The sequence below is a fragment of the Xiphophorus maculatus genome, chromosome 22 (assembly GCF_002775205.1).
Source record: "Xiphophorus maculatus strain JP 163 A chromosome 22, X_maculatus-5.0-male, whole genome shotgun sequence".
In the NCBI taxonomy this organism is placed as follows: Eukaryota; Metazoa; Chordata; class Actinopteri; order Cyprinodontiformes; family Poeciliidae; genus Xiphophorus; species Xiphophorus maculatus.
In genome coordinates this window covers 25152331-25176912 of record NC_036464.1, presented here as the reverse complement: position 1 = coordinate 25176912, position 24582 = coordinate 25152331, and the positions used below count along the sequence as shown (strand labels likewise).

At 39.7% G+C, this 24582-nt stretch overlaps 1 protein-coding gene across 3 annotated transcripts; it reads right to left on the bottom strand.

Annotated features, from left to right (window-relative positions):
• On the bottom strand, positions 1 to 24582 carry rasgrp3 (RAS guanyl releasing protein 3). Of its 3 annotated transcripts, none has more exons than XM_023327042.1 (17): positions 24265 to 24582; positions 14004 to 14155; positions 13777 to 13879; positions 13437 to 13499; positions 13013 to 13144; positions 10755 to 10902; positions 8599 to 8772; positions 8004 to 8120; positions 7535 to 7813; positions 7183 to 7263; positions 6354 to 6467; positions 6124 to 6239; positions 4844 to 4991; positions 4039 to 4075; positions 3696 to 3845; positions 1272 to 1642; positions 1 to 501 (listed from the first exon to the last, which is right to left on the bottom strand). In XM_023327042.1, exons 2-17 carry the CDS (start codon positions 14071 to 14073, stop codon positions 493 to 495), a joined length of 2112 nt encoding a protein of 703 aa, XP_023182810.1. In that variant the 5' UTR covers positions 14074 to 14155; positions 24265 to 24582; the 3' UTR covers positions 1 to 492. The 3 variants fall into 3 exon arrangements, with proteins under 3 accessions (XP_023182810.1, XP_023182808.1, XP_023182809.1); XM_023327040.1 differs by having other exon boundaries at positions 1 to 496; XM_023327041.1 differs by lacking the exon at positions 24265 to 24582 and adding an exon at positions 18374 to 18445 and having other exon boundaries at positions 1 to 496.

The window sequence follows — 24582 nt, the reverse complement described above, 5'->3', positions numbered from 1 at the left end:
TGCAGAACAACGTTGCTATTAATAAGAATAACAATTTCCCTTTATTTGCAGCACGTTATAAACACACTATGTACATACAGTATGTGCCCAGAGATATCAGCCTCTTCAAGAGGAAACTTTGACCTTTCATTTAGGGTGTTTTCTCTCCAAACCTTTGAGTTTTAATTAAAGACTGATCCACTGAGCTGTGTCCGAAGCACACTTTTTCACTTGTAAATCCTCACGTGTCGTCTTTTCAGGAGCCTTTACAGCTTTAAAGCTTTCTGTGGTCTCAGGATTTGATTCACAGCAGGTGTTCACGATCCACTGAGCTTCTCCTTGGTAGCAGCCATGTGCCTACCCAGGGGTCTAGAAAGGGTGAAATCACTTCAAGTCACTGAATGGGGACTTGAAGCATCCCAAGGTCTTCCCCAGTGAGAAGAACCTCCTGCTCCCTGTGGTCCTAGTGGTCCTGGAGGTCCTGTGCTCCTGGCCTTCATTGCTGTGGCCAAGTCAGCTGTCCTTAAGGAAAACAAAGGTGAAGGAAACGTTATTTCTCTTACTGCCATCCATATTTTCCACCATACAGTTCATCTGCACCCTTATACATGCAGGTCTACCAGCTGTACTCTGAGTCTGTGGTCTGAGCTGCCTTTCAGTTCGATAACACCGAGGGCCACAAGACAGCTCATCGGTTCAATGACATACTTCGCCATGTTTTTAGGATGATCTAACTATACTGCTCAAAAAAATAAAGGGAACACTTTAAGTGTTAAACACCTGTTTAAGTGTTCCTTTTATTTTTTTGAGCAGTGTATTAATAAGGACATTTGACACTTCAAAATATAAGAAAATATTAAGTGTAGCTCAATATTTGAATATTTGAATTATTTCAGTAATTCAATTCAAAACTTGTAATTCAGATATTGCCTCATCATATTACGTTACATCTAAAATGTCTATTTCTGTACATTTTGAGTTTGAAAAGTCAAAATGCATTTTCCTGGAAACAACCTAAAAACTGCCATCACCAAAAATAAATAAATAAATAAATAATAGCACAGATCTCAACCTCCAGTGCATTGTTATAGTGTTATGTTATAGTGCATTAATATTCATATATACATAGATATACTATAGATTACTTTGTGATTATCTCTATTTTATGTTTTCTTGCATCACTTCCCTTAAGGGGCGCTGTAAAACAAGAAATGAGGCAGAAGTCTTGTGTGGCCTGTAGGCTCATTTTATTTGCTACTAATCCAAATATCTGAACCATGTAGTCTCATCACCTCCATCCTGTTCGTTTCTCCATTCCGTCCCTCGCAGACGTCGCGCTTGTTCTGACAATTCAAATAGTTCTGAGTGGAAACTCCGTGCTGCTGTCTGTTACTGTGGTTTTCCCAGCTGCCAACACCTGGACTCTTAGACGCCTTTCTGGGAGTCCTGTACTTCATTTTAGGAAACGTGTGTGAGCCGCTGTCTGCGGACCCCCAGCCCAGATCAGACCACAGGGGCTCGGTCTGCGTGGCTTGGCTGGTGGTGGCCCTCTGCAGGCGCACAGATATCCTCTGAGCCGAGCCGGTCATCAGGGTGATGGACTGAGGATCCGGAGCTGGGCCTGCCGGGGCGACAGCTGGGAACTCGAACACATCGTCCTCGTCTGGAGAAGGGAACACAACGGGGAATATATGTGAATTTGTTCTCGCCAAGTAAAAGCAAGCAATGACAATGAGTGGATGGCCAAAAGGAGCACATAAAAAGCAATAAATAAAATGTTCCGTTCAAAAACAATGTACAGCAACAGCGTGCCACACAGCTTTATAATGGATCATGAACGGTGACACTGTCCAGACCTGCACAGCTTAAGATGAGAGTCCACTTCATTTAAATGAATGGAACTGTGGTCTGTCCTATACTGCATAGAATAGACCAGTTTTATTTTAAAACTAGGACTGTCAAAGTCAATGAAAATGCAGATTCCTTTAAATGAGGTCTTTTTTTTAACACACAGGCTTCCGTAGCTTTGGTCCCGGCCTGCGCTGTAGTTTGAGCATTTCTTCCTTCTCTGTTTGAGCTGATTTCTAGTTCTTTAAAAAGTCACATTTGAAAACTCTCCTCCTGCCCACCTCTCTTCTTACTCAGCACTGTTTGCGCTTAGAGCAGCTGAGAGCGCCACTCAGTACCAATATTCACTATTGAAGTTACTTTAAACTTATGTGAGCAAATGAAAAATTATAAATACAAAAACAACAAAGGCACGAGGAGTTATCTCAGCCTGCTACATCTGTCACTGCGTCGTCTAATTTGAAAGGCGCTGTTAAGGTTTGCTAATGTGAAATAATCTGTAAATTAATGAAACTTTTTTGGTTGTAATGATCTCCAAATGAAACTTCCTCAGGAAAACTAAACATGATTATTAGACTTTTGGTTGGAGAGTCAGATCTTCTTCTTGTTTTTCAGGGCTGCGTCAAATAAACCCAACATGTGAAAACGGCACAAACACAAACTAGTAAGTCTAATTTTAGCAACATTTTAAATGTAATGTTCTGTATTACATTCCCCACTGTTACATTTCATACACTGCACTTTGTTTTCTTTAATAGTAGCTCTGGCAATTTGTTTTAGAGAATCCGGTTCCTTTATCAATTTTTTTTGCAGAATATTCTTGATAATATTCGTCATGTTTGGTATTGTTGCAATTATAATAAAAATAATTTTGCATGAAATAAGCATATTTATCCACATCAATGCTAAGAATATCATAAGCAATCATAAACACTTTTTTGTGTAAATTGTAATTTCAATTGTAATTGAAATTGTATTAATTATCTAATACAATTTCAAGAAATGGCAAGTTAGCCATGAATCCTGTGGACAATATGTTAATTGATTGACAGCCCTATTTCAAATGAATGAACTGTTGATGGGTTTTTGAAAGGCCATAATAAACAGCTATTTGAGATGCTTTACATCTAAAAAAAAAAAAAAATCTAGTTTTATCATGCAAATGATAACAAATAGATAATATTTCAGCTTTACAAAGAGAAATAGATTTCCCAGTTGCACATTAAATTTGAACACCAACTGAACAAAAATAACTCTGAGTAACAGAGAGATGGTTTTATCACAGTGTTAATACTTCTACTGACCTAAAGTCCAGTACCTCAGTACTTAGTAACTTAATACTGAATACAATAAGATGTTACTAAGGACTAGGAGCGCACCGATTGCAGTTTTCACGCTGATTACCGATTACAGATTACCGATTACCGATTATGATCTTTAAAAATTCTGACCTGCCAATTCCAATAACGATTTTTTTTTTTTGTCTTTAATGTTAATGAAAATAGCAAGAAGGTCGTTGAGTTGGCAACGGAGTGGAGTGTGGGGGTGATTATTGGTAACCGCAAACATGCAGACATGACCTGGTGGGGTGGGCTGACAGTCAAACCTCTCTCATGGCAGAGCAAAAGAGGACAGTGGCTGGTTTTTAGACGTTCATAGATAAGATAAGATCGGTAAATAATATTGGCTTCACATGTGAGTATCGGCCGATCACGCAAAATTGAGAACAATGGGGTTGATTCATCAGTGTACCACTACTACAGACTTACATTTATTTACTCTTATGAAAAGGCTAACTTATGACAACATTCAGCCAAATCTTGATAACACCAGAATATTGCGTATGAGTAACAGTATCTGAAAACAACCTTTACAGGTGGGCAGCGTTGGGCTGTTGGGCAGAGAGCTGTGGGTCAGTCTGGCTGGAGAGCCGCTGCTTACAGAGCCTGAGCGAATCAGCTTCCTGCAGGCCAGAACCAGCAGTTCCCGACATTGTTTATGACAGTTAACACCACAGTCTGCAAGGCAAACACATTTATTGGCTCAAATCATCCCTGCGGTATTCAAGCAGCGTCAGTAAAAAAAATGTTTTTTTTATTATTATATCTACTGCTAATAAATTTGGTGTCAAAACAAGAAAAAAGAGAGGAGATGCTAACAAGTGAATTCATATCCATGAAAGTCACTCTTACAATAAAGCAGCAGACGCACCTTTGCACTTGTATCCCTGTTTGATGATTCCCCATAGCTGCACACGTGGAAGGAGAAAAAGAGGAAAATGTTACATAATGGATGGAGAAAACAGACACAGTCACAGCAGCCTACTGGGTTTCATGCCAACCGTTGGGACCCAGAACAGGTGTTAGAAAACACAAGCGGACCGGCAAGCTGCTTAGGACAAACAGTCCAACAGGGGGCCCAGAAGAACACCTCATGTCTTGCTTAAAGTGTAGTGCTCACAAATTCCAATCTGTGAGTTTGTCGCCTTATTCAGAAGAATGAGGTGACAAGAGGTGATCCTCTAGTTTAGGATCCAAAGAACTACCAAATATGTAAAACTGTTTTCATAATGTGATAGATTCCATCCATCCATCCTCAAACCCGGGTTAATAAGATGATCAGCTTTCATCTCCACAGTTTTTGCCCTTATTACAGAAGCATTGATGAGCAGTGATTCTCCTGTGCATGTAATCCCTCCGCCACCTACTGGACGCCAGAGGTCCTGCTTGTGCCTTCTGGTGGTTTGCGCTTCCCTTCACGCAACGTCTGTGAACAAACACTGCTGGACTCTGGACTTATAAGAAAACCTACCTGTCACTTCAGCCGGCTTCTCACCTGCTTCCCCTTTCTTTTCCATTTTTATAAGCTGTTAATTTTTTATTTTTTTTAACCTGGTTTTCTGTAATTTAATAATTCAATAGTAAAAGATGACATTATGTATTAATACATTCAGCATGTTTGGCATCAATCGACATAATTCACTTCTGACACATCCAGCGACTGTTGAAATACGTACAAAACCAGCACAATGTTCGCAGAAGGTTGGCTTCAGATAGGTCATCTCCTGAAAGTTGTGAATGAATCCAGGTCCCATCTTACACTGGAGCAGAGGGTTGGCCCGGAGGAAATACGCAACCATCTCATCCTTGCTGATCAATCCGTCTCTGATGAAGACATGCAGAGGAAGACAAGGAGGAGGAAACAGGAGCATCAGCTACACTGGAGATCTTTTAGTCATGGACAAAGTTTATGGCAGTGATGCAAATGCATGCAGCTTATTATTTGATAAATATTCATTGTTTTGGTGGCAGGGAGTCTTTTTTTTCCAGTTTGCTTCTTTTTGCTGCTTTAGATCAATGCAGAGTTATCTGATTTTTGTTTTATACTGAAAGAAAATGCAGGAATCAATACAATCTAAGCAGCATAAAAATGGAGGCAAAACATCCCACAATCTAGGGGCCAAGCAATTGTGTAAAATAAATTTGTAAATATATTTCTGGTGATTGTGTTGACATTAAATCCATACCAACAACCCAAGTAATCCAATATATATATACATATATACAGCATATACACATTACATATATAAGCAGCTACTTATATATGTATTTGACGTAAGTTTAACATCAACATGGACTATCAGGATGGTTGGAAGAGTCAATGTCAGGCTTTCAAACCTTATAACACAGAACTGACTGTCATAAACAGGTAGGATAGCATCATGCTGAGGGTCTGAACAAAGATGGATGACTTGAATCACCAGAACAGTGACTCCAATGATGACTGCGGTGCGATTGGTGTTTTCACTGCCAAGTAAAGAGTGTGTACTGTACACCATGGAGGAGCTGTGCAAGCTCTTGTGATAGGGTTGTGCCTTTGTGATTTCTGGGCTGTTCCCATTCTGTCTAGTTTCTATCTGAAGTGTCAGTTTGTGTCTGATGAGTAAGACTTCAATCCAGCTGAGTGTACCAGCTAGTAAGTGATCGTAAACACAAATTTCCCATTTTCTGAAAGAAGAATGTCTCAGACAAATTGGTTAATCCTCTAAAATTTACATTGCTTTGAATTTGGTGATGAGGGGATGCAAACTAATTTCCAGCACTGAATGAAATCCCAATCATGAATTCCTTTTTAAAAAGCAAACCTTCGATCTTCCTTGAGCATTACTGCAGACCGTAAGTAAAGCATAGACCAATCGCCACAAGTTTTCCACAATCCACCAAATCATTCCTAAATTAGGGAAATTGATTTGCTATGACAGAAGACAGATGTGTCAAAGTTATTTTTCACACTCACTGATCTTTATCCAAAACGCAGAATGAGTCCAGAAATGGGAAATTAGCTGCAATACTCTCAAAGTCTTCTTGTGAGATATAGCCATCATGGTCATGGTCATAATTCCTGAAAACAGACTAGTAGAAGAAAAACAGGTAATTAATATCATATGACATTATGTAGCATCATGCAATGTCAATTATCTTCGTTTTTGTTTGAAGGCATTATTAAAAATTGGAAGGTTTACTCACTTCTACTAGTTTGCGAATGTGCTTGCTGACCACAGAAGGATCTGGTTTGGTGGTAACCCCAGAGGCCCAGTCCAGTGGGGCCAAAGGTTTGTTGGGAGTAGTTGGAGATGTAGGCTGAGAATACGGAGTCAGTATAATTTCATTCAACTCATAATATTTATTTATAAGTTTATTTTCCACTTATATTTTGGACAATTTATCTTTGGTTATAATTCCAAGACTGTGAGAGTGGAAAACCTTCTTGCCAGTGGTGTTAATCTCCAGCCCTCAAGCGCCAGCGTTGGACAACTTTTATATACTTTTTAAAAATTATTTAACACACCGAAATAAAATACTTGGATTTGTAGCAGGAAGGACGACAGCATGCTGAGGACAAAATGAGCCATTTGACTCTGGTATGTTGGACCAGGGACACATGTAAAAGTTTCAGGCGACTAGCCCTTGAGGACTTGGAGTTTGACAACCACTAATCTGTAACTCCTTTCTGAAATGTTCTATAAGATTCAAGTTCTCTGGAGCTCCAAAATGCTAATATCACTTAGTCATAAAACATATTGGTAAAATTTAAAGGTTGCCAATAACATAAACATGAGAAAACTCACAGACTGAACAGGGGAGTTACACGTCAATGCATGTTGACAATAGACCATAGATAATCAGGAAGAAGAGTTTGAATATGACAGATATCAAATGGATATAAAACCTTCTTTGGCAGCTGCTCACTGTGACTTGAGCACCACTAAACTGGCCTCATCCCACCATAACAGCCAGACTTTTACCAGCATATAGTGTGTTTAATTCAGAATCATAGCTTGGAATAGAACTTTACCTGCGATTTTGGGTTACGTGGTTCCCTTAGCAACGACAGCTCATAAATCTCATCTTCTGTGTAATAAAGGTCAAGAGAAAGCTGAAAAATATGAGCGTTCAGGTAAAAGTCATAAAACAATCATAATGATGGCCAAACCCTAACACAGAGGCTTAATGAAGTATAGACAGAGATGATGGATATTTGACACATCGTGATGCTTTTTGAGACAACTTTTACCTAAGACCAACTCTAATTTCTGGTGTTAGATTCCATTTCTAAAGTCAATAATCTCAGATGAAGCTTACTGTGAAACATATATTCTCTATGTTCTATATAAAATTAGAGGCCTGAAGCAAATAGCTGCCCTCACCGTCAGAAGGTAAATGAGGTCCATGTTGGGCTCCACTTGGGATACCACACTCTGCAGTGACACCAGCTCATTGAACGTCATGTACAGCTGATGCATCTTCACCAGGTTCACCATGGTGCCGTCACCGACCCAGTCAGGAAAGACGACATGCACCGCGATCAGATCCTTCAGGTGAACGCCCAGGATGGGGATTTTAAACCCTCTGCATTCGTTGAAGGCCTTTCTGTAGTTGGAGTAGTTGTTGTTGGAAGAGACCAGCTCTGTCATCTCGCTCCAAATCTGGGACAGCAATAGGAAAACAGCATCATGTAATGAATAAGTCACAGTCGTTTTTGAAGCAGCTCATGTGACATAGATGGGTAAACAGATAGACCAGTTGCAGAGGCTAATGGGGGCTCGCATTTTCTTACATTAACGTAAGTGAAGAAATCAGTGTGTGGAATAGCATAGCGTGGCCCATGTTCAGTACCTTCAGAACTTCTGGCGCCAGGTAAGCATGAGTTTCTTTTAGTCGAGAAATCGAGCTGTGGCTCAGGCCTCCCACCACCGCCATCAGAGTGTTGAAGTTCTGAAGATGCAGCAGTTTCTGAGAAAACAGAGGGGAGGGATAAGATGTTTGGCTTTAACAATGTTCACCAGAGATCAGTCAGTGCCATGGTCTGTAATAAAACTCTGAAAAAGATATGCTGCTCATCTGCTGCCTTTAAGCCCAAAGTCTCATGTTGACTTGAGTTGACTTGGTGTGTCAGAGATTCTGTTGGCTGTTTTGCTCTGAAATATTTATCACCATCAACCAAGTTGTCTGGACATGTTTGTCAGTGACAGCTGGTTTATTTTAGTGACAGAAGACTCTTAATAGATGCACAGGCTTCACGGTGCATTCAGGTACAGTTTGTAAATAATTTCCCCTTCATTAAACATGATTTAATATCCATTGGGCTCTTTTCAAGAGAGTTCAATGAATGAAATTATGAAAAATGCCAAGAATATCATTTTTTTTTTGCTTACATAAAATGTGCTAAATAATATAATCATGTTATCAGTTAGCCTATTTTAGGAGTTACCTGAGCCACGTGGATGTATTTGGCGATGACCTCTGCTCGGGTCTGAGGTGTGAGTTTGCTGAGCACCATCAGCTGGACCCACTGTGAGATGCCGTTGAAGAGAGCGATGGAGCGCTCCAGAGTTGGATTTTCCACAAGGCAACCATGGATCACGTAGCTCTGATAGTCAGTGAACTGCAGACGAATGAGAATTATTACCAAGGTTCATTTATACGAATCATTTTCATGGAGGCTATGCAATGTAACTTAGCTCTGCATGGATTTTAATGTTACAGTCAGTTAAATGAAAGGCACAACCATGGGCGTAGGTTTGGGTATGGACGGTCGTGACATGTCACGACCAATATTCAAGGGATATAAAATAGTCCCGACCAATTTTTGCCATATTAATAAAAAAAAAAAAACATATGTATTTTTTAACAAAAACAAAATAAATAAACGAAAATCTACATTGATTAGTTTAATATTTCAACATACTACGCAGTGGTAGCATTCATTTTAAAATTCGCTGTTATGAACTATGACGACCCATGCCGCTATTGGCTCAAAGAACGTGGATCTACGTTCTTTGATTAGCTGCAACAGGCGGCGGCCAGCTGGCCACACGCGGAACGGAAGCTTGGTCCATGGTGCTGAAAGTGAACGCGTCTCCTTCTGAGTTTGACATTTATTATGAGTCTCCGAGACCATGTCGCCACCAAAAAAGAAAAGCACGACAGACATTAGAAGTTATTTCGCTACCTCGGCTGTAAGTACAGTGAGTGGACCCATAAGTTAGATATCTATCACGCAATAATATCTCAACAATTGGATCTTTTTCCTGAAGTGCAAGAAGTCATTTTTTGTTCTTATCTGCAATTGTGTTTGTTGTATAATCAGTAGATCCAGAGGATATTTCTTTTTATCTTACTTGTAATGTTTGCTGAATTTTGAAAAGGAAAAAGTAAAGTGTTCTTGAACTGATCTGCTGAGTATGACTGTATCTGGTTGTATACACAAGATGCATGATCAAGTTATGGTTATGGTTGGGGGGAGGGGGTTATTAAGCCAATGTTGTGCCCCCCCCCCACTGGTCAAAAATGGTCGGTGCGGGAGGGTTGGGGGGGGGCGCAGTAAGTTGTAAGGTCCCACCATAACTTAGACCAAACCTACGCCCTTGGGAACAACTAACTGCTTACTGTAAAATTTTCTGCAGGAAGATAAAAAAACAAAACAAATAAAAGAAACAGGATTCTGCTGAAAATGTAGGAACCAAAAAAATGTATGGGTCAAAAAAAGGTCATTTATTTCCTTGAAATCTAGACAACAACATTTATTTGATGTCGCAACAATTATTAATTAGACATGAATAATAAAGCGAGAGGATTTGATTGTAATTTTTTAAATTACAATTCTATATTTGGAAAAAGTTTTATATGTGATCTGGAATGTCCCGACTTCCTGTTCAAGCGTGTAAGTACCGTACTGTACACTTAAAAGTGAATTACTCTCGCAAGCAGCAGGCTTCTCTCATCACTATTACATTTCAGCTGAAAACACTCCAACATTATTCTAGATTGTCTCCGTTTTCTCACTTTGAAAACACTAAATCCAGATATTTCCATTATTGTGGGTATAATTTGTAATCAGTCAGGCCTGGGGAAAATGACTAGTTTTCCATGAGACCAGCCAGCCTTTGTAGCAGGTGAGCAACTTCCCATCATGTTGCTCATATTGACTAAAGTCCTCTTCATACAAGGTTTATATCTGCACTACAGTTTTCTTCTACTGTCACCGCTGATAACGTTTCGCCAAATACGGAAACGTCCTATGAATGATGAGTTCTGATGAGGCTCATCTGTCAGATTAAAATTACTTTATTGAAAATAACGTTAAATACGTTTATCATTAAGCCCACATTAAAAATGTATTAAAATGTTGTTGTTTTTTATTGGTCTCATTTGACATCCTAATCACAAATGTCATGTTTTTATTAGCTGTTATCTGAAAATCAGTCACCAGAAAATAAAGGCTTGAAAACTTCAGTCTGTGCTGAATGTGTTTCACCGAGTGAACCGAGTCGCTGAAATAACTTTTCAATGATTTATTCAATATGACAGCATAAAGAGATTTCTGTGCATCCACCATCAGTTTCAGAGGTTGACAGGTTGACCCACCGATATCCTCCGGATAGACTTGAACTCCAGGAAGGTGAGATGCTCTGCCAGCTCCACAGGCTCCAAGTGGTCAAACAGCAGCGATGCTTTCCCTTTCTTGGCTTGTTTCTTCCTCTGGGTCAACTTCCGCATCCAATCGTATGATGGGCTGTAAGGAGATCAGGTCAGAAGCAGTAAGCTGGCAGACTGAACCCAGTCAAATCAGCAGGACGGTTCTAGTTTAGGGGTTTAAATGTTTACAGCCAAAAGCAATAAGGAACAATCAACAAAACAAATCATTTCTTTTCTTCACAGAAATCTTCACTGTTATAATGCATTGTAGTATTTCTACTGTACATTTACATTTACTGTTACTGGTGTTGAGCAACACCAGCTAGAATCTTAAATATTGAAGCAATTCAAAATGTGTTATTTGGACAAAATCAAGGCTGATGAACGAACATGTGATTAGATTGATGACTGTTGTTACAGCCACCACAATTTTTAACCAATCTTGATGTAAACTAAAAATATAAAAGTTGAATAAATAGTTGTCCAGCTACTTTCTAATAATGTGAGTAAAACTCAGTATTCTTTTCTGCTAGACATATATATATTTTTAAAGAATTATTCATTTATCTTCATAATAGAGTCAGTTCTGGTTGCAAAATCTATTTGCTAATAATCTAATATTTGCTAATAATGTATTTGTCCTGATTCTCTGCACTTAACCCTCTATGGCATGGCGTTGCCCTCAGGCAACAAACCACATAGCTGTACCTCACATTGCTCCTTTATTTTATTTTTTGGGGGGCATGATTTTTGACATATTTTTGTCCAAAAAAAAGTTTTTTTATGAATATAGTTTTTGTTTGATTTGTATTTCATTTCTCATAATCAGTGTAGACAATCTTGGTGTTCTAGACCAATGTTACCCTGAGGCAACAAACCCAAATCTGGTTCCAGGAGGTGTCAGAGTCCGATTTTATGATTGACATGTAATTAGGGACCACCAAGCTCCCAAAGAATGCAGGAAAATAATTCTTCCCCACAAAAATAAAAAGTCATGCCATAGAGGGTTAACATACATAGAAAGTACATAAATTCATGAATAGAGATTCTAAGACACATCGTGTGCTAATGGCCTAACGGGACAGAAAACATAAAAACTGTAACCGTTTCTTTCTTTCAGTCTGTTTTCTGTGCAGAACTGAACTTAAGGATGTGCACAGCTTTAAGCTTTAGACATCAGATTCAAATTTCAGTGGGCTTTCTATGTGTTGTTTTCTACTTTGTATTTGGAAATTCCAATCTACTCAGTAGGAATTTCATTCTAGTAAAATAGTAATATCGCAAATATAAATGTAACAGAGAAGGAAATGGGATTGTTTTAACTCTTATTCTTGGCAAGACATCTTAGATCGTTGAAAAGTCTGTCCATTACCCCATAAATAACAGCACATTTCTAAACACAACTCATAAGAGGTTTAGATAACCTTTTTTTTTTACCGGGCAAAAAAATCCAATTTCTTATTCACAATCTTAGCCTTAAAGCACTAAAATAAATTAGTTTTAGCACCAGATGTTGGGAATGTGGCTCCCATCTGTGAAAACTGAGTCCTTCCATGCAGAGCAAGACAGTTTTTTGGTAAAGGCGGTGTGATGGTGTGGGATGGAGTTTTCCCTTCTATGAAAACAAGGCTTTCTGTCAACATGTCGCTAGTTTCAGACTAGCAACTATTGTCTGAACTCTATCCCACAAAATGCAGATGTTTGCCCCGACAGAGCAGAGTTTGACTGAAAGTTGGAATGAGGGAAGAGGATTAGAGGTCCTTCGAACAGTCCAGACTTTAGCCCCACTGAACACTGGTGGGATCAGCTGGGGTGTGCTGTTCATGCAAGAATGACGAACATAACTACTTTGGGTAACTCGCAACAAATCCTGGCCGAAGAATCGGATGCCTTTTCACTGCAGTGTGTGATCAATCTGGCAAAAGAATCATAATCATAACAATTCTCCTACTGAGACCCCCAGTCCAACAAAAGAGACTAGAGAGAGGCATTAGTAACAGAGTGAGCTGCTGTTCAGATACTCATACTTTCTCATGCAAAATATGCATTGGAAATTTAAAAAAAAAATCAACTGTAACGAGATCAGTTGTCAAGAAGCAACAATCAATCGTTTTAGTTTCTACAGTGGTGTGTGTGCAGACGTGTGGGCGTGGGTGTGTAGGCATGTGGGCATGTGCGGGTGGGGGTGTGCGTGTTTGGTGGCTTACATGGCTGAGATGTCGATGAGTTTAAAATGCTCCTCACAACCAAGCTGGGCGGCTGCCTCCCTGAACTCCTCTGTGATCTGGATCAGTCCCAAGTCCAGGTTGAACTCTGCAGGGAAGGTCACTATCCAGAACCTACATGTGCACATTCACATTAGCAGGTGTTAAGGTGCAGAAAGGCCCCGATGTGCTGGAACTGCCCTCATCCAACGAGTTGTTCTTCTAAAACCCAGGAGGTCTCTGACTTTATTTAAAGTTACAACATTAATCATTAAGAAATGTAACAAAAACATTGAGAGAGACTTTAAGTCTTAAAAATACAAAGTGTGAAATCATAATTAGGTGGAGTTAAACTTAAGTAATTAAAGACAATTCTGTATTGGACAGCATTGTTTGCTGGGAGTCTGAAATGGGTTTATTTCTTTACCTCATGAAATAGCAAATCTTCAGCCTGGTCATCCTGCAGCCGTCTTCTTTGTCATCACGGTACGTAGACTTTGGTTAAGGACTTTATGATAAAAATAGATAAACTAAACGGAAACTGGTTGCAGGTTCAAAGATTGGTCATTGGTACAAAAATGTAATCTTGTTAAAGTCAACTACAAATAACATGTCGATGTGCATTGAGGCCCACCAGTGTGTTGGTCCTAAAAGCAAACTCTTCCTGGGCAGTTGTATGGAAAAGGATCCATTAGAAAAAATAACTTATGCTAATATTTGAAGAAAAATAAATTGCATAAGGACTTTTGTTCTGCCAGATGGGATATATCATTAGTAGTTTTCCTGCCAGCTCAGAGGATGTAACATACCAGCGATGCATTAGCAGCATGGTACGAGGGAGCAGGTTGGCATGGAGATCACCGTTATCATCTGTGAAGAGAAGGAAGTCCCAGAATAGCATAAAATGTAAACTACCATGAAATAATGCCAACGCTAACAGCCCATCACAAAACGTCAGTTCTTCACATCAACTAAGATGTTGTGCGTCTCTCACCGAACGCGTGAATGCATTCAACTAGCAGCGCATCGAGAGAAGCCGCCTTGCCCAGAGTGGAGGATCCCATAGTGCCACAGTGGTGGGAAGGCAGAGTTCGGCTCGCTCTGCTTTTCAGGGCTGTCCTGGCAACAGCAGACAGACAGCAAACCCTAGAAGTTGAGGAGAAAACAAGGATCACCATGTCAACAGAAAACCTCTTTGGAAACACAAGTGAAAATGTCTACAACACTTAGTGGTAAATGACTGAATAATCTACCAGTAATATGTTCAGCTGCTACTTCTAAACCAGAGGTGCCCAGAGTCGGTCCTGGAGGGCCGGCATCCTGCATGTTTTAGTTCCTCCCTGGTGGTAATAACAACCTCCTCAGCAGGTCAATGTTCTTCTTAGGCCTGTAATGAGCCATCATTTGATCCAGGTGCGTTAAACCAGAGAGAGAACTGAAACACACAGGATGCCGGCCCTTGAGGACCCACTTTGGGCGCCACTCTTCTAGACAACATGCTGACCCCTTTCATCACCCTGCTGTCTTTACACCCTGTTATGTATCTGCATGTGCTCTGTCTGTTTTTCCTGTGTTGTGGAAAGTACACACCTGACCCGGCCTCTGTGTTTGCTACTGTCTCTCTATCGAGGCCCTGCTGCTAATGCCTAGCCAGGCTCTGCTGAATGTTTCCTCCTTTTAAAAAGGGAGTTTATCTCAGAACAGGCTTTTATTTTACAATCTACTGTCTCTGACCTAATGTTATAATGACTTATATTGGATGGAATTGGCTGCATGATTTTAACTCTGAATGTAGTTCATTTCTCGACTGAACTTGTGTGGCCCCCCACAGCATGCTAAGAGCAGTACGTACCGTTTCTTTGATTTATTTATCTCAAAAAGCAGAAAAGTGCACATATGAAATTGGACAATCTAGCCTTTAAATATATTTCTGCCCATACCACAGTGTATGTCTGGTCACCTAGCAACCATAAGCCTATTTAGGTCTGATTGGTCAGTCTATTTGTGTGAAAGTGTGATTGGATAACTAGAATACTTTTGTTTTAAAAAAAATTTTAATCACAACGGTTTGATGTTTTGTGAAAACCCCCATGAAGACCACAAGCCAAAGCCTGATTCCCTCCTGGTTTGTCAGTAGTTCAGTTGTTGCTGGTGTCTTTGGATTTTCAGATTTCTATGGTTTGTTTTGAGAATTTTCCACAAAATGTACATATTTTTTATCTTTAACATCTTGAAGGTGTTGAATCACCTTTCCCTATGTTTCCGTCCAATTCTCATAAGAATTTTACGCTAAGTTTTGAAAAGCCACTAAACGAGAAAAACCACTGCCATCTCATGCTGTAGTGCCTCTCGCCGGCCTTCCCTCCTTGCTGGATGTTTGAACTTTGACATTTTTCTGAGTGTCATGCCTCTGGTCGGCACAGACCCACCGGTGGATGGAAAAGTTTGTCAAGTTAGGTCTTACTAGGCAAATGTGTTTCCATCTCACCGTTAGAAAACGTGAAAAACCACCTGAAGTGAATACAAAAACGTTTTTGCAAAATTCACAAAGATTTTTTTTTTAAATTCTGCTATTTACATCAATTTTTTCCAATGCAATGCTTCAAAACTATGCATTAAAAGCGTTGATTGCAGCTTCTAGACAAACACACAATCTAGTTTAAAATTAAGATAACAGTTATCCAAACACTTGGAGGCACTATAAGTATTGAACTTTAATCCCCAAACGGTCCGGTAATCCTTTGATATATTAAACAACACGGTGATGTGACTGAACAGTGACATGACTAAACAAAAGTAGTTACACACACACACACACTTTCTAAATAACACAGCACACATCCTTCCCTCATGTTCAAACCCCGATACGACGAAACACATGGCAAGAGGGATTCACTGTTCAAATCCTGTTGTTGTTTTAAACCATGTTCCCAGCAGATGGTGCTTTACATGCAGCGGTTAATAAACAAAGTGCACTGGGAAACCAGAGAGCTTTGTCACTCATTCTGTGAAAATAACCAGATATAGTGATGGCAGGAAAAGCTCAGAAGGTCCTTCATGTAATAACTGCACAATCTGAAAAGCTTAGCCACCATTTTTATCTTCAAATGAATGTAGTGAATGAATTAATCAATCCAATTTCAAATCTCAAAGCTGTGCACTTAAAGACATCCACATGTTGTATTGTTTAAGGATGGAGCAGCCTTGATAAAAACACCTGTAGTGATTTCTGTTATTTTTGTCTATAAAATTTATAGAGACAAATATATATGGGTTGATATACCAGGAAAGTTTCATTTTTTGTTGTTAAATTAGTTTTGATACTGTGCTTCTTCTTTTTGCAGGAACTTTGTTACTCAGCATCAGTTTTATCTCTCTCTATATATTTTATATATATATATATATATATATATATATATATATATATATATATATATATATATATATATATATATATATATATATATATATATGAGTGATGTAAGTAATTTAAGTATGACTGAATAGACCCAAATAAATAGAATAACAAGCATACACATGCAAATATGTTAATTAGAAACACCTGAAACAGGATCTGAGATGGATCAACTACAATCCAATAATTGATTATCCACTGTTTGCATCTTGAAGATTAAACAATATTTTCTTTCTGCCAAACTGTTATCTTCCATATTTCATTGGGTATTTTGTTGACACAGCCATTGAGTCAAGTCATTTCTAATATTGATTTATAGTCTGTATGTCAATGAAACCCATTGTGTCTATATGTTATGAAGTCTTCTAGCTTTTTTATTAGACACTTACTTATTTTTTATGTATCTTCAGACGTACTGGACATGTTACTTTTTTTATTCATCTCTGGAAAATAGAGTTGCCCCAAAACCACTAACATCACCCTTCTTAACTAGTCCTTGGTGGATTTACCAGTCTCTACTGGACTGAATACGTCCATTGAATTAAAAGGCACTTCCTTTTTATTTCACTGTCTGAAGTTAAAGCAGACCAAACTTCTCCTGTTAAATGTCAGCTAGTATAATGAAGAGTATACCGGAGATTTATTTGTTAATGTCTTTATGAATGAACCAGAACTCCAGCTCACTATGGCGACAATCTTGTGAAAGGAAACCCAAAAGGTTTGACCCAAATCATACAGTTTAAAAACAATACTACCAGTTACTGATAAAGTTTACTGTATGTACATTTTTGACTTTGAAGATATCAACAAATAACTTTCTCTCGCTCAACCTGGACTTTAGCAAATAGAAATCACTTTGGCAATTAGACCAAAAACAAGAGACGTTTGGTCTAATTTAACTTCAGGTAGTGAGGAAAAAAGATGCATGTGTTTCATTTTTTATTTTATGTGAACTTTTGGTTTCAATGTGGCAATAAATTGGACCTATTTGTGTCCTGCAGTGCCTTGAGATGACACAGGTTGTGTATTGGAGCTACATGTTGGCCATGATTCATCTTTGTATTCTTTGGGATCTATTTGGATTTGCAAAAACATGTTTACTGAGTGTTCCTTTTTATAGATGATCATTAAAGTAGGGCTCTTCAATCTGTGCTTGAACTGGATGAGAGGAAAGCAATCCAGACACACAAACCGTCCATTCAGACTAACGCCGGCCTCGTACCGGATATGGATTTTCAAAAGCATTGGAAGTGACTTTCTTCAGTAAAATGTTAACTTGAGTTAAAAAAATGAATCCAGCCTCAAATATATATATATATATATATATATATATATATATATATATATATATATATATATATATATATATATATATATATATATATATATATAGTATATATACTGTATATTGTCTAATGCAGCGATTAGAATAAAGGAGCAGCTCTGTGTGGAGGAACACAGTGTGACAGTCACACAGTCAACAGAGAAACTGTTTTAACAGCATTCTCTTTAATTTCCTCTTTTGCAAACATCACACACTCAGCGCAACTTTTCCAACATTCATGAGTTTCATATTGTGTGCTGTTGCTGGCTCCTGCCTCTGATTTCACGGTGCAGCAGCACGATGTGGCGACACAACTTGGTCTGTTTCTGCCCTGACAGACAGAGGGGTCACCGTGTGTCTCCCTCTGGCTCGGCGGCATCACTTAATGCCCAGTGGCAAGCGCGAAACAAACATCTCTTATTACTGGTTCTCAGGTTCACACAAATAAACTCACATCCATTCTTCTGTTTTATAAACGTGATGTTCTGATGCTGGCATGCACCCCACGGTGAAGCTACAAGCAGCAGCTTAAAGTCAAATCATCTCAAAACTTCCACTAAACTCTGTTGAGGCATTAAAGGGCAGATCAACGATCATCATTTAAGGCTTCAGAGTCGAGTCTTACCTGCTAAGCCGTCACGTTTACACAAACGTCCAGGCTAAGGAGCGGTCCTGTTTAGTGATACATCCAGCTCTGCTGCATGCTGCAGGCTGCTGCTGGCTGACGAGCACAAAGAGCCTCCCATGGTGGAGCTACTCCACTGTATGACCTCCTCCACCTCCTCCACCTCCTCCTCCTCTTGTTGGTAAACACAGCAGCCTGGAGCAGCAGCAGTTTTCCATGTGATCTTGTGCACGCAAACACGCACACACACACACACCCCCACACACACAGACACAAAGAGAACCACGGAAAGAGAGAGAATTTGGGTTTCTTATAATATCAGACACTTTAACTCATTGTGCTGGACCTAGTTTGCGATTTAATCCGAAATGTAGGATTTAAGAAGACAGGATGGATCTAAATGTGTACTGTTGTTTCCTCTGTGCCTTCAGAGTTTAATCGTTTTTACTTCGAGACGCGACCTTTAGTACCAGATCATAAGTTGTGTCACAGGATGATCTCAAGGAGATATTTTGCTATTGCTGACAGTCGCCTCACTGACCTAACGTTTCCATTACATGACTCTCCCAGAGGAGCTCCTAGCCTTTTGGGTGCCCTGGGCGAACCACCTTTCTAACATAAAAAACTGTTTATAGATCATGTTATGACTCTTTATGAAACATCCACACAGTTTAACTACATTTTCAGGGAACATTTCTGAGTGTTTGGTTGACCACTAACCTGTACAAATGCAGGAAAAGCGCAGCAGCAATGAATACAATCTGTGTCATTTGTCATCCAGTTTGTGTCTGACGTGAGGGGAGCGTTTATCAATTCTTTCCTCCAAGCATTTAAAACAAGGTGTAAAATCTATCAGAAATAATCGAAAATTACAGCAATTTTGCTACACACAAAAAAGTGGTCACACAATTATTTGGGGTATGCTACAATTAGGTACTGTTGACATCCAGATTCTCTGGGTGGGGGGATTTGACAACAGAGGGGTAGGGGGAGAGACACTAATGCCACCCCCAACAAGATGGCACCCTGGGCGGTTGCATATGTCGCTCAGATCAGAAACCCCAATGGACCCTCCCACAGGTTTTTATAAAAATCATCATCATCAGTGCAATCAGTCGGGGGGGTTGAGGGATTCCACAAGGCTTTATTCTGGGGCCACTCCTTTTCTCTTTGTACCTTCTGCCACTGGAAGTTTTATTAAGGAAATGTGGGGTTCCAGTCTTACGCTGATGACTGTCAAATCTATTTCTCCCTCCAGCAGCTAGATGCTCTTTCTCTTTGAACTCTTCTTTAACTGTCTTGAGGACAGTGAATTATGGATGCCCCGAAACATTTGGTATTTTAACAAACGCAAAACTGAAGTAATTTTATTAACCACACAAATGGTGTGGCATTAGTTTTTAATCTCAGACATCTCTCCGAAATTAAATATTTTCTTCCAGGCATGACATAGAAGCAATAATTCACACTTTTTATAACCACTGTCGTGCCTTCAAAGTAGCAAGAGCTCATCACCACGGTGTTGGCCTCTTTGTAAAGGATACGTCTATATTTTATGATTTATTTATTTGTTTTGTTTCTTAGCAACTTTCTTTTTTTTTACTGCCAAACAAGATGAAAAACAACATGATGTTTCCAGATAAGATCAATTCCCATACATTTTACTACATTTAATGACCCATTTCCAGTGGTAGCCCATCATTTCTAAAACTACCAAACTAAATTTGCTCACAATCGTATATTGTGTTTGTTTTGGTTTCTTCTTTTTTGGTGAGATTGCCTTCTAAAAGTGTTTAAATTGCAGTTAGATTAGTGGTGGGTGTAGCACAGAAACGTAATATCATTAAGGTATTCATTGATTAAATTCTATAGTCACTCATGTAAATGAGTGTCAGTCTTACAAAATCATTTTCTAGTTGGATACATTGTCTGGTAGTACCTTTGTTTGAATATATTTACAAATATGCTCATGGTTGATTTTGTTGCAGGCGATGCAAGGAGCGAGAAAAATCTACGAAAGACGAGGCGTCAACAAAAAATGTTCCCAGATGGAACCCAGCAAGATTGTTTGGCCAGTGGCTTTCGACAGTGTGAAAGATCATCTTCAGGAATAAAAAGTACATGTAAGCTGCTTTATTGTTGTTCAAGTATAAGCTGGAAGACAAGAAAATGGAAATGATTAAATGCAGAGGCACAAGATATCATTTTGGCCTGTGGCCTAAACATGTGAACCAGAGTGAGGAGTCAGAACGCATGAATAATTCAGAGAGTTTTTAACCATTTGGACGTCATCGATTGTTATTTAAGAGGTCAATGAAGACCAATATCCTCACCAGGCTGTTTCATAAAAAACGTTTTCGTCTAATGAAAGGCTTATTTCTCAGAGAGTAGAACCACACCTGTTAATATCGATGCGCTAACGGCCTGAAGGCACAGTGTCTGAGATTGTTGTTGACCAACATCTTCTGAAAAAAAATTTTTTTAACCCAGATTCACAAACAAGTAAATGATAATGCTAATTGTGTTTTGGTGGCTTAGCATGCTTAGCTTCGTCCTAATGTTAGGGGCCTGTGGCCTGGTGCCACTGGGTCTGCGCAGTACGATCAGGCATAGCAATCTGACAGTAGAGTGAAACAAAAAGTATTTCAATACTTTAATTTTGAAAATATACATATATATCTTTCATGACCAACACAGCTTGCACAGTGGTAATTGCCAAATTTCCGTCTTTTAATGCAAAACATCGCATGAAGCAATTAACTGTGGGTGATTCACTTTGCTGATGTCAGCGTGGATGCGGGTTGAACTGAAGTGTGTATCGGGGCGCAAAGGGGGGCGAGGCGAAAGACCATTCCAGCGAATTAGGACACACTTCTTTTTCAAACCCTTTGGTGTGAGCACGCATGTGAAGGACAAGGGTGGCAGTGCGAGTATTGGTTCAGGGCCAAAATGTAAACTTTGCACCAACCTGCATTAAATTGTATTGATGCTGAAGGTAAACAGTTGTGCTGCCCCCGTCTTAACCCCGACTATGTGCACACTGAGCAAGCTCAATGAAAAATCAAACTGACTTTGAAAAAGTTAGGTTCAAGAAAACAGATGGAACTGAGCTAAAAAGATGTTATCTGTTTCCATCATGAAGCACTTTCTTTACGTACCTGTTTAATTTGTCTCAGTTTATAGTTAGATTGAGCCTCTACAGGTTGGGAAATCAGGAAATGGGGACATAAGTACAGGAGGGGTTGAGTTGATTAGGTGCAGAAAAGGGTTGAGGTACAGCTGGGACATCAGTGTGTCTCACATTTACAGGTAAAAACAAGCTGCAGTTGAACTCTGATGACCCATTCTCTGGGATCAAACCAAATAAAACAGATGCAGGACAAAAAGTGACCAGCAGGCCTGATTTTGACAGACAGACTCGTAATCATTAATTCATGCAAACCGTGCGGCAGTGTGACGCATATTCATAACAACATGTACAGTGTGTACTCTTCCTCCATCAGGCCTTTCATGCAACCACTTGACATTCGGCAGAGTGAGGACACATTGTTGTACATCGGCCAAATGGACCTGGAACACACTGATAGATTTCATTAATTGGACTGAAGCACCGGCTCTTCACTCCCACAAAGACGAGGACGCACATCAAGAACATGCTGTGCTGCAGCTTCCTTCCTTGCCCGGTGGAACTGCAGACTGATGCAGCCATGTTTTCATGGAACACTCGACATCTAGATCTTAATGTTCTGAATGAAAACCAATGGGATCATCTACACCTAGACGAGCATAATTCCCAACACAAAAAGGATTGGTTTTGTGAAAAATAAATACAATGTGACCAATTATATCAAAGTTTTGTTTCTTGATAGAAAATTTATATTATATATCCAATCTGCTGCGACAGACTGGCAACCTGTCCAGGGTGAACTGAAGCCTCTCACCTGTTGACCACTGGAGATAGACACCAGCACCACTGATGACCCCATCAGGGACAAGTGTGTAAGAAAATAGATGGATGGATGGATGGATGGATGGATGGATGGATGGATGGATGGATGGATGGATGGATGGATGGATGGACGGACAGTTCAATCTGTTCCTTCTTGATGTAAACAGAAGATAACAGGTGGTATTTTCAAGTACTTTCTTAGCAGTGTTACTAATTGACTTTACTGTAAATTCTGGGCAGGATCAGTCAGACATGTCTGATAACTTACAGGGATGAAGGGAAGATCTGTTTTCCTATGACTGAACTGAAACCTGATTATCTGGAATCAGCAGCAAAAAAAAACATTCTGCATATTTCCAACAACTCAAATCAAATCAGTTAATCAATTTTGGTAGCTAACAGCTACCATGTAACAGAGAAGGGGATCCACTCACCCTGTGTCTCTTCACAACCAACCATTTTGTTGGATTTTTTTCAGGGGTGACGTTTTGCTTTCACAGGGGGCTCAGCTAATAAACCCAGTGGCCCGATGAGTTAACGGATACAAAGACCCAATGCTCTAAAAGTTGGTTTTGTAAAATTCATTCACTGACACAATCACATTTTTTTAAATTCATCTTCACCTGCTCAGCATTTAGAAATAATGATGTCATTGATCAATAGAGAAACTGCAACTGTAGGAGCCATCCATCCATTTTCTTACACCCTTGTCCCTTAGTGGGGTCAGGAGGGGTTCTGGTGTCTATCTCCAGCGAATGTTTCGGGCGAGAGGCTGGGTTCACCCTGGACAGGTCGCCAGTCTGTCGCAGTGGGAGCCATCCTTCTGTTTGAGAAAAAAAAACTGCATGTCTTTTTAGGAATCAATGGTCAAAAATAGTTTTAGGTGTTTAAAAAAACAAAAATGACTGCTAACCTGAGAGAAGTCTCCGACAGACTCTCTCACGTCATATTGTGTAACAAATGTCAAAAGACTCCAGTAAGAAAACTTGGTTCAGGTCATAGTTGGAACATGTGGGAAAGTGGAGTCCTGCTGCAGCCAGGGTGAGTTAATTATTAAAGGTGATAACACCAACAACTGCTGATGACTAAATGGAGAGCTTTTGGCATAAACAGAGAGCGGAGTCGGATTACCGTCGGTTTGCTCCATGCATGTGCACAACTAACAGGTCAATGAAGAAATTATTCTGATTAGTTGATGCAGTGGAGTTGGTGCTGCTCTTCCTAAATGTCTGCAACTAGAGCACACTGCTCACAACAGTGGCAGGTTTTTGCTCTGATTTCTTAAAGCTACACCAGTGTGTTACATGTAAGGCCACCGGTCACAGTGTCCAGTCACTGTCCTGTTGGCTGCAAGTTGTTATCACTGCTGGCTTGCCCTGGGCTAGAAACCCAGCCAGGAGCATTTCTGCATGCATGTCGCTTCAGTTTCCATTCCACTGTCTAAAAATATGGATACTCTCTCAACTGATCACTTAAAATTCTCTTGTGTGAAAAGAATGTGGTTGTTAATCCTGTGATAGAGCAGCAGCCAGTCCAGCATGTACCTGCCTCTCCCTGACAGAGATATTCACTTTTAAATCACACTTTCATCTTCTTTACGTTCCACGTCACCAGGGTGGTGGTATAAATGTCTACCAGGCAGAAGAAGATGTTCTGCAATGGATACACACACACACACACAAACACCCTGATGTCACTGTGAGATTAAGCTTGGACTTACACATCGACCAAGAATAAAAAGATGTAAAGTACAATTCAATCTCAGTTGAACTGTATCTGGGTAAAATGCCTAATAACACAGTAAACATGTAGATTTTAACACACCCAACATAAAAGACTAGCTGTAAAACTGTGGCGTTTTCTCAGTTGGTAACTCACAGCCAGACAGACTTAACTAACTGCAACTCATAATCATTGCTGAAGTTTTCCACATGCAGCTTACCTCGCTTTATACCCGGGAACTATCCACACAAGTCATAGATGCAGCCTTTCAAGATGTCCATGGGTCGACCAATTTCCTTTTTCTCCTCAGGCCTACAACTTAAAAAGCAGAATCCAGTTGAATCTAGGAGACTTCTCCAGCCAGCATAGCTCCTCTCTTCAGATGGTCTCTCAGATTCTCTCATCTGAAGTCCTTTGTTTTGTTCAGCTACACGTACTGATGTTGTGTATTCAGCCAGCGCAGAGCCCTGTGTGTGAGCTTTGTTTGTCTAAATGACCACTAGACTTCCTTCAATTCTTTCCCAACTTAGTTTTCCTG

Coding starts and splice junctions, on each gene's coding strand:
- rasgrp3 (XM_023327040.1), bottom strand. CDS start 14,073: ATGGGATCCTCCACTCTGGGCAAGGCGGCTTCTCTCGATGCGCTGCTA. Junction 7,264..7,534: donor ACCTCATTTACCTTCTGACG/GTGAGGGCAGCT, acceptor CATATTTTTCAG/CTTTCTCTTGACCTTTATTA. Junction 3,846..4,038: donor ACAGGGATACAAGTGCAAAG/GTGCGTCTGCTG, acceptor TTTGCCTTGCAG/ACTGTGGTGTTAACTGTCAT.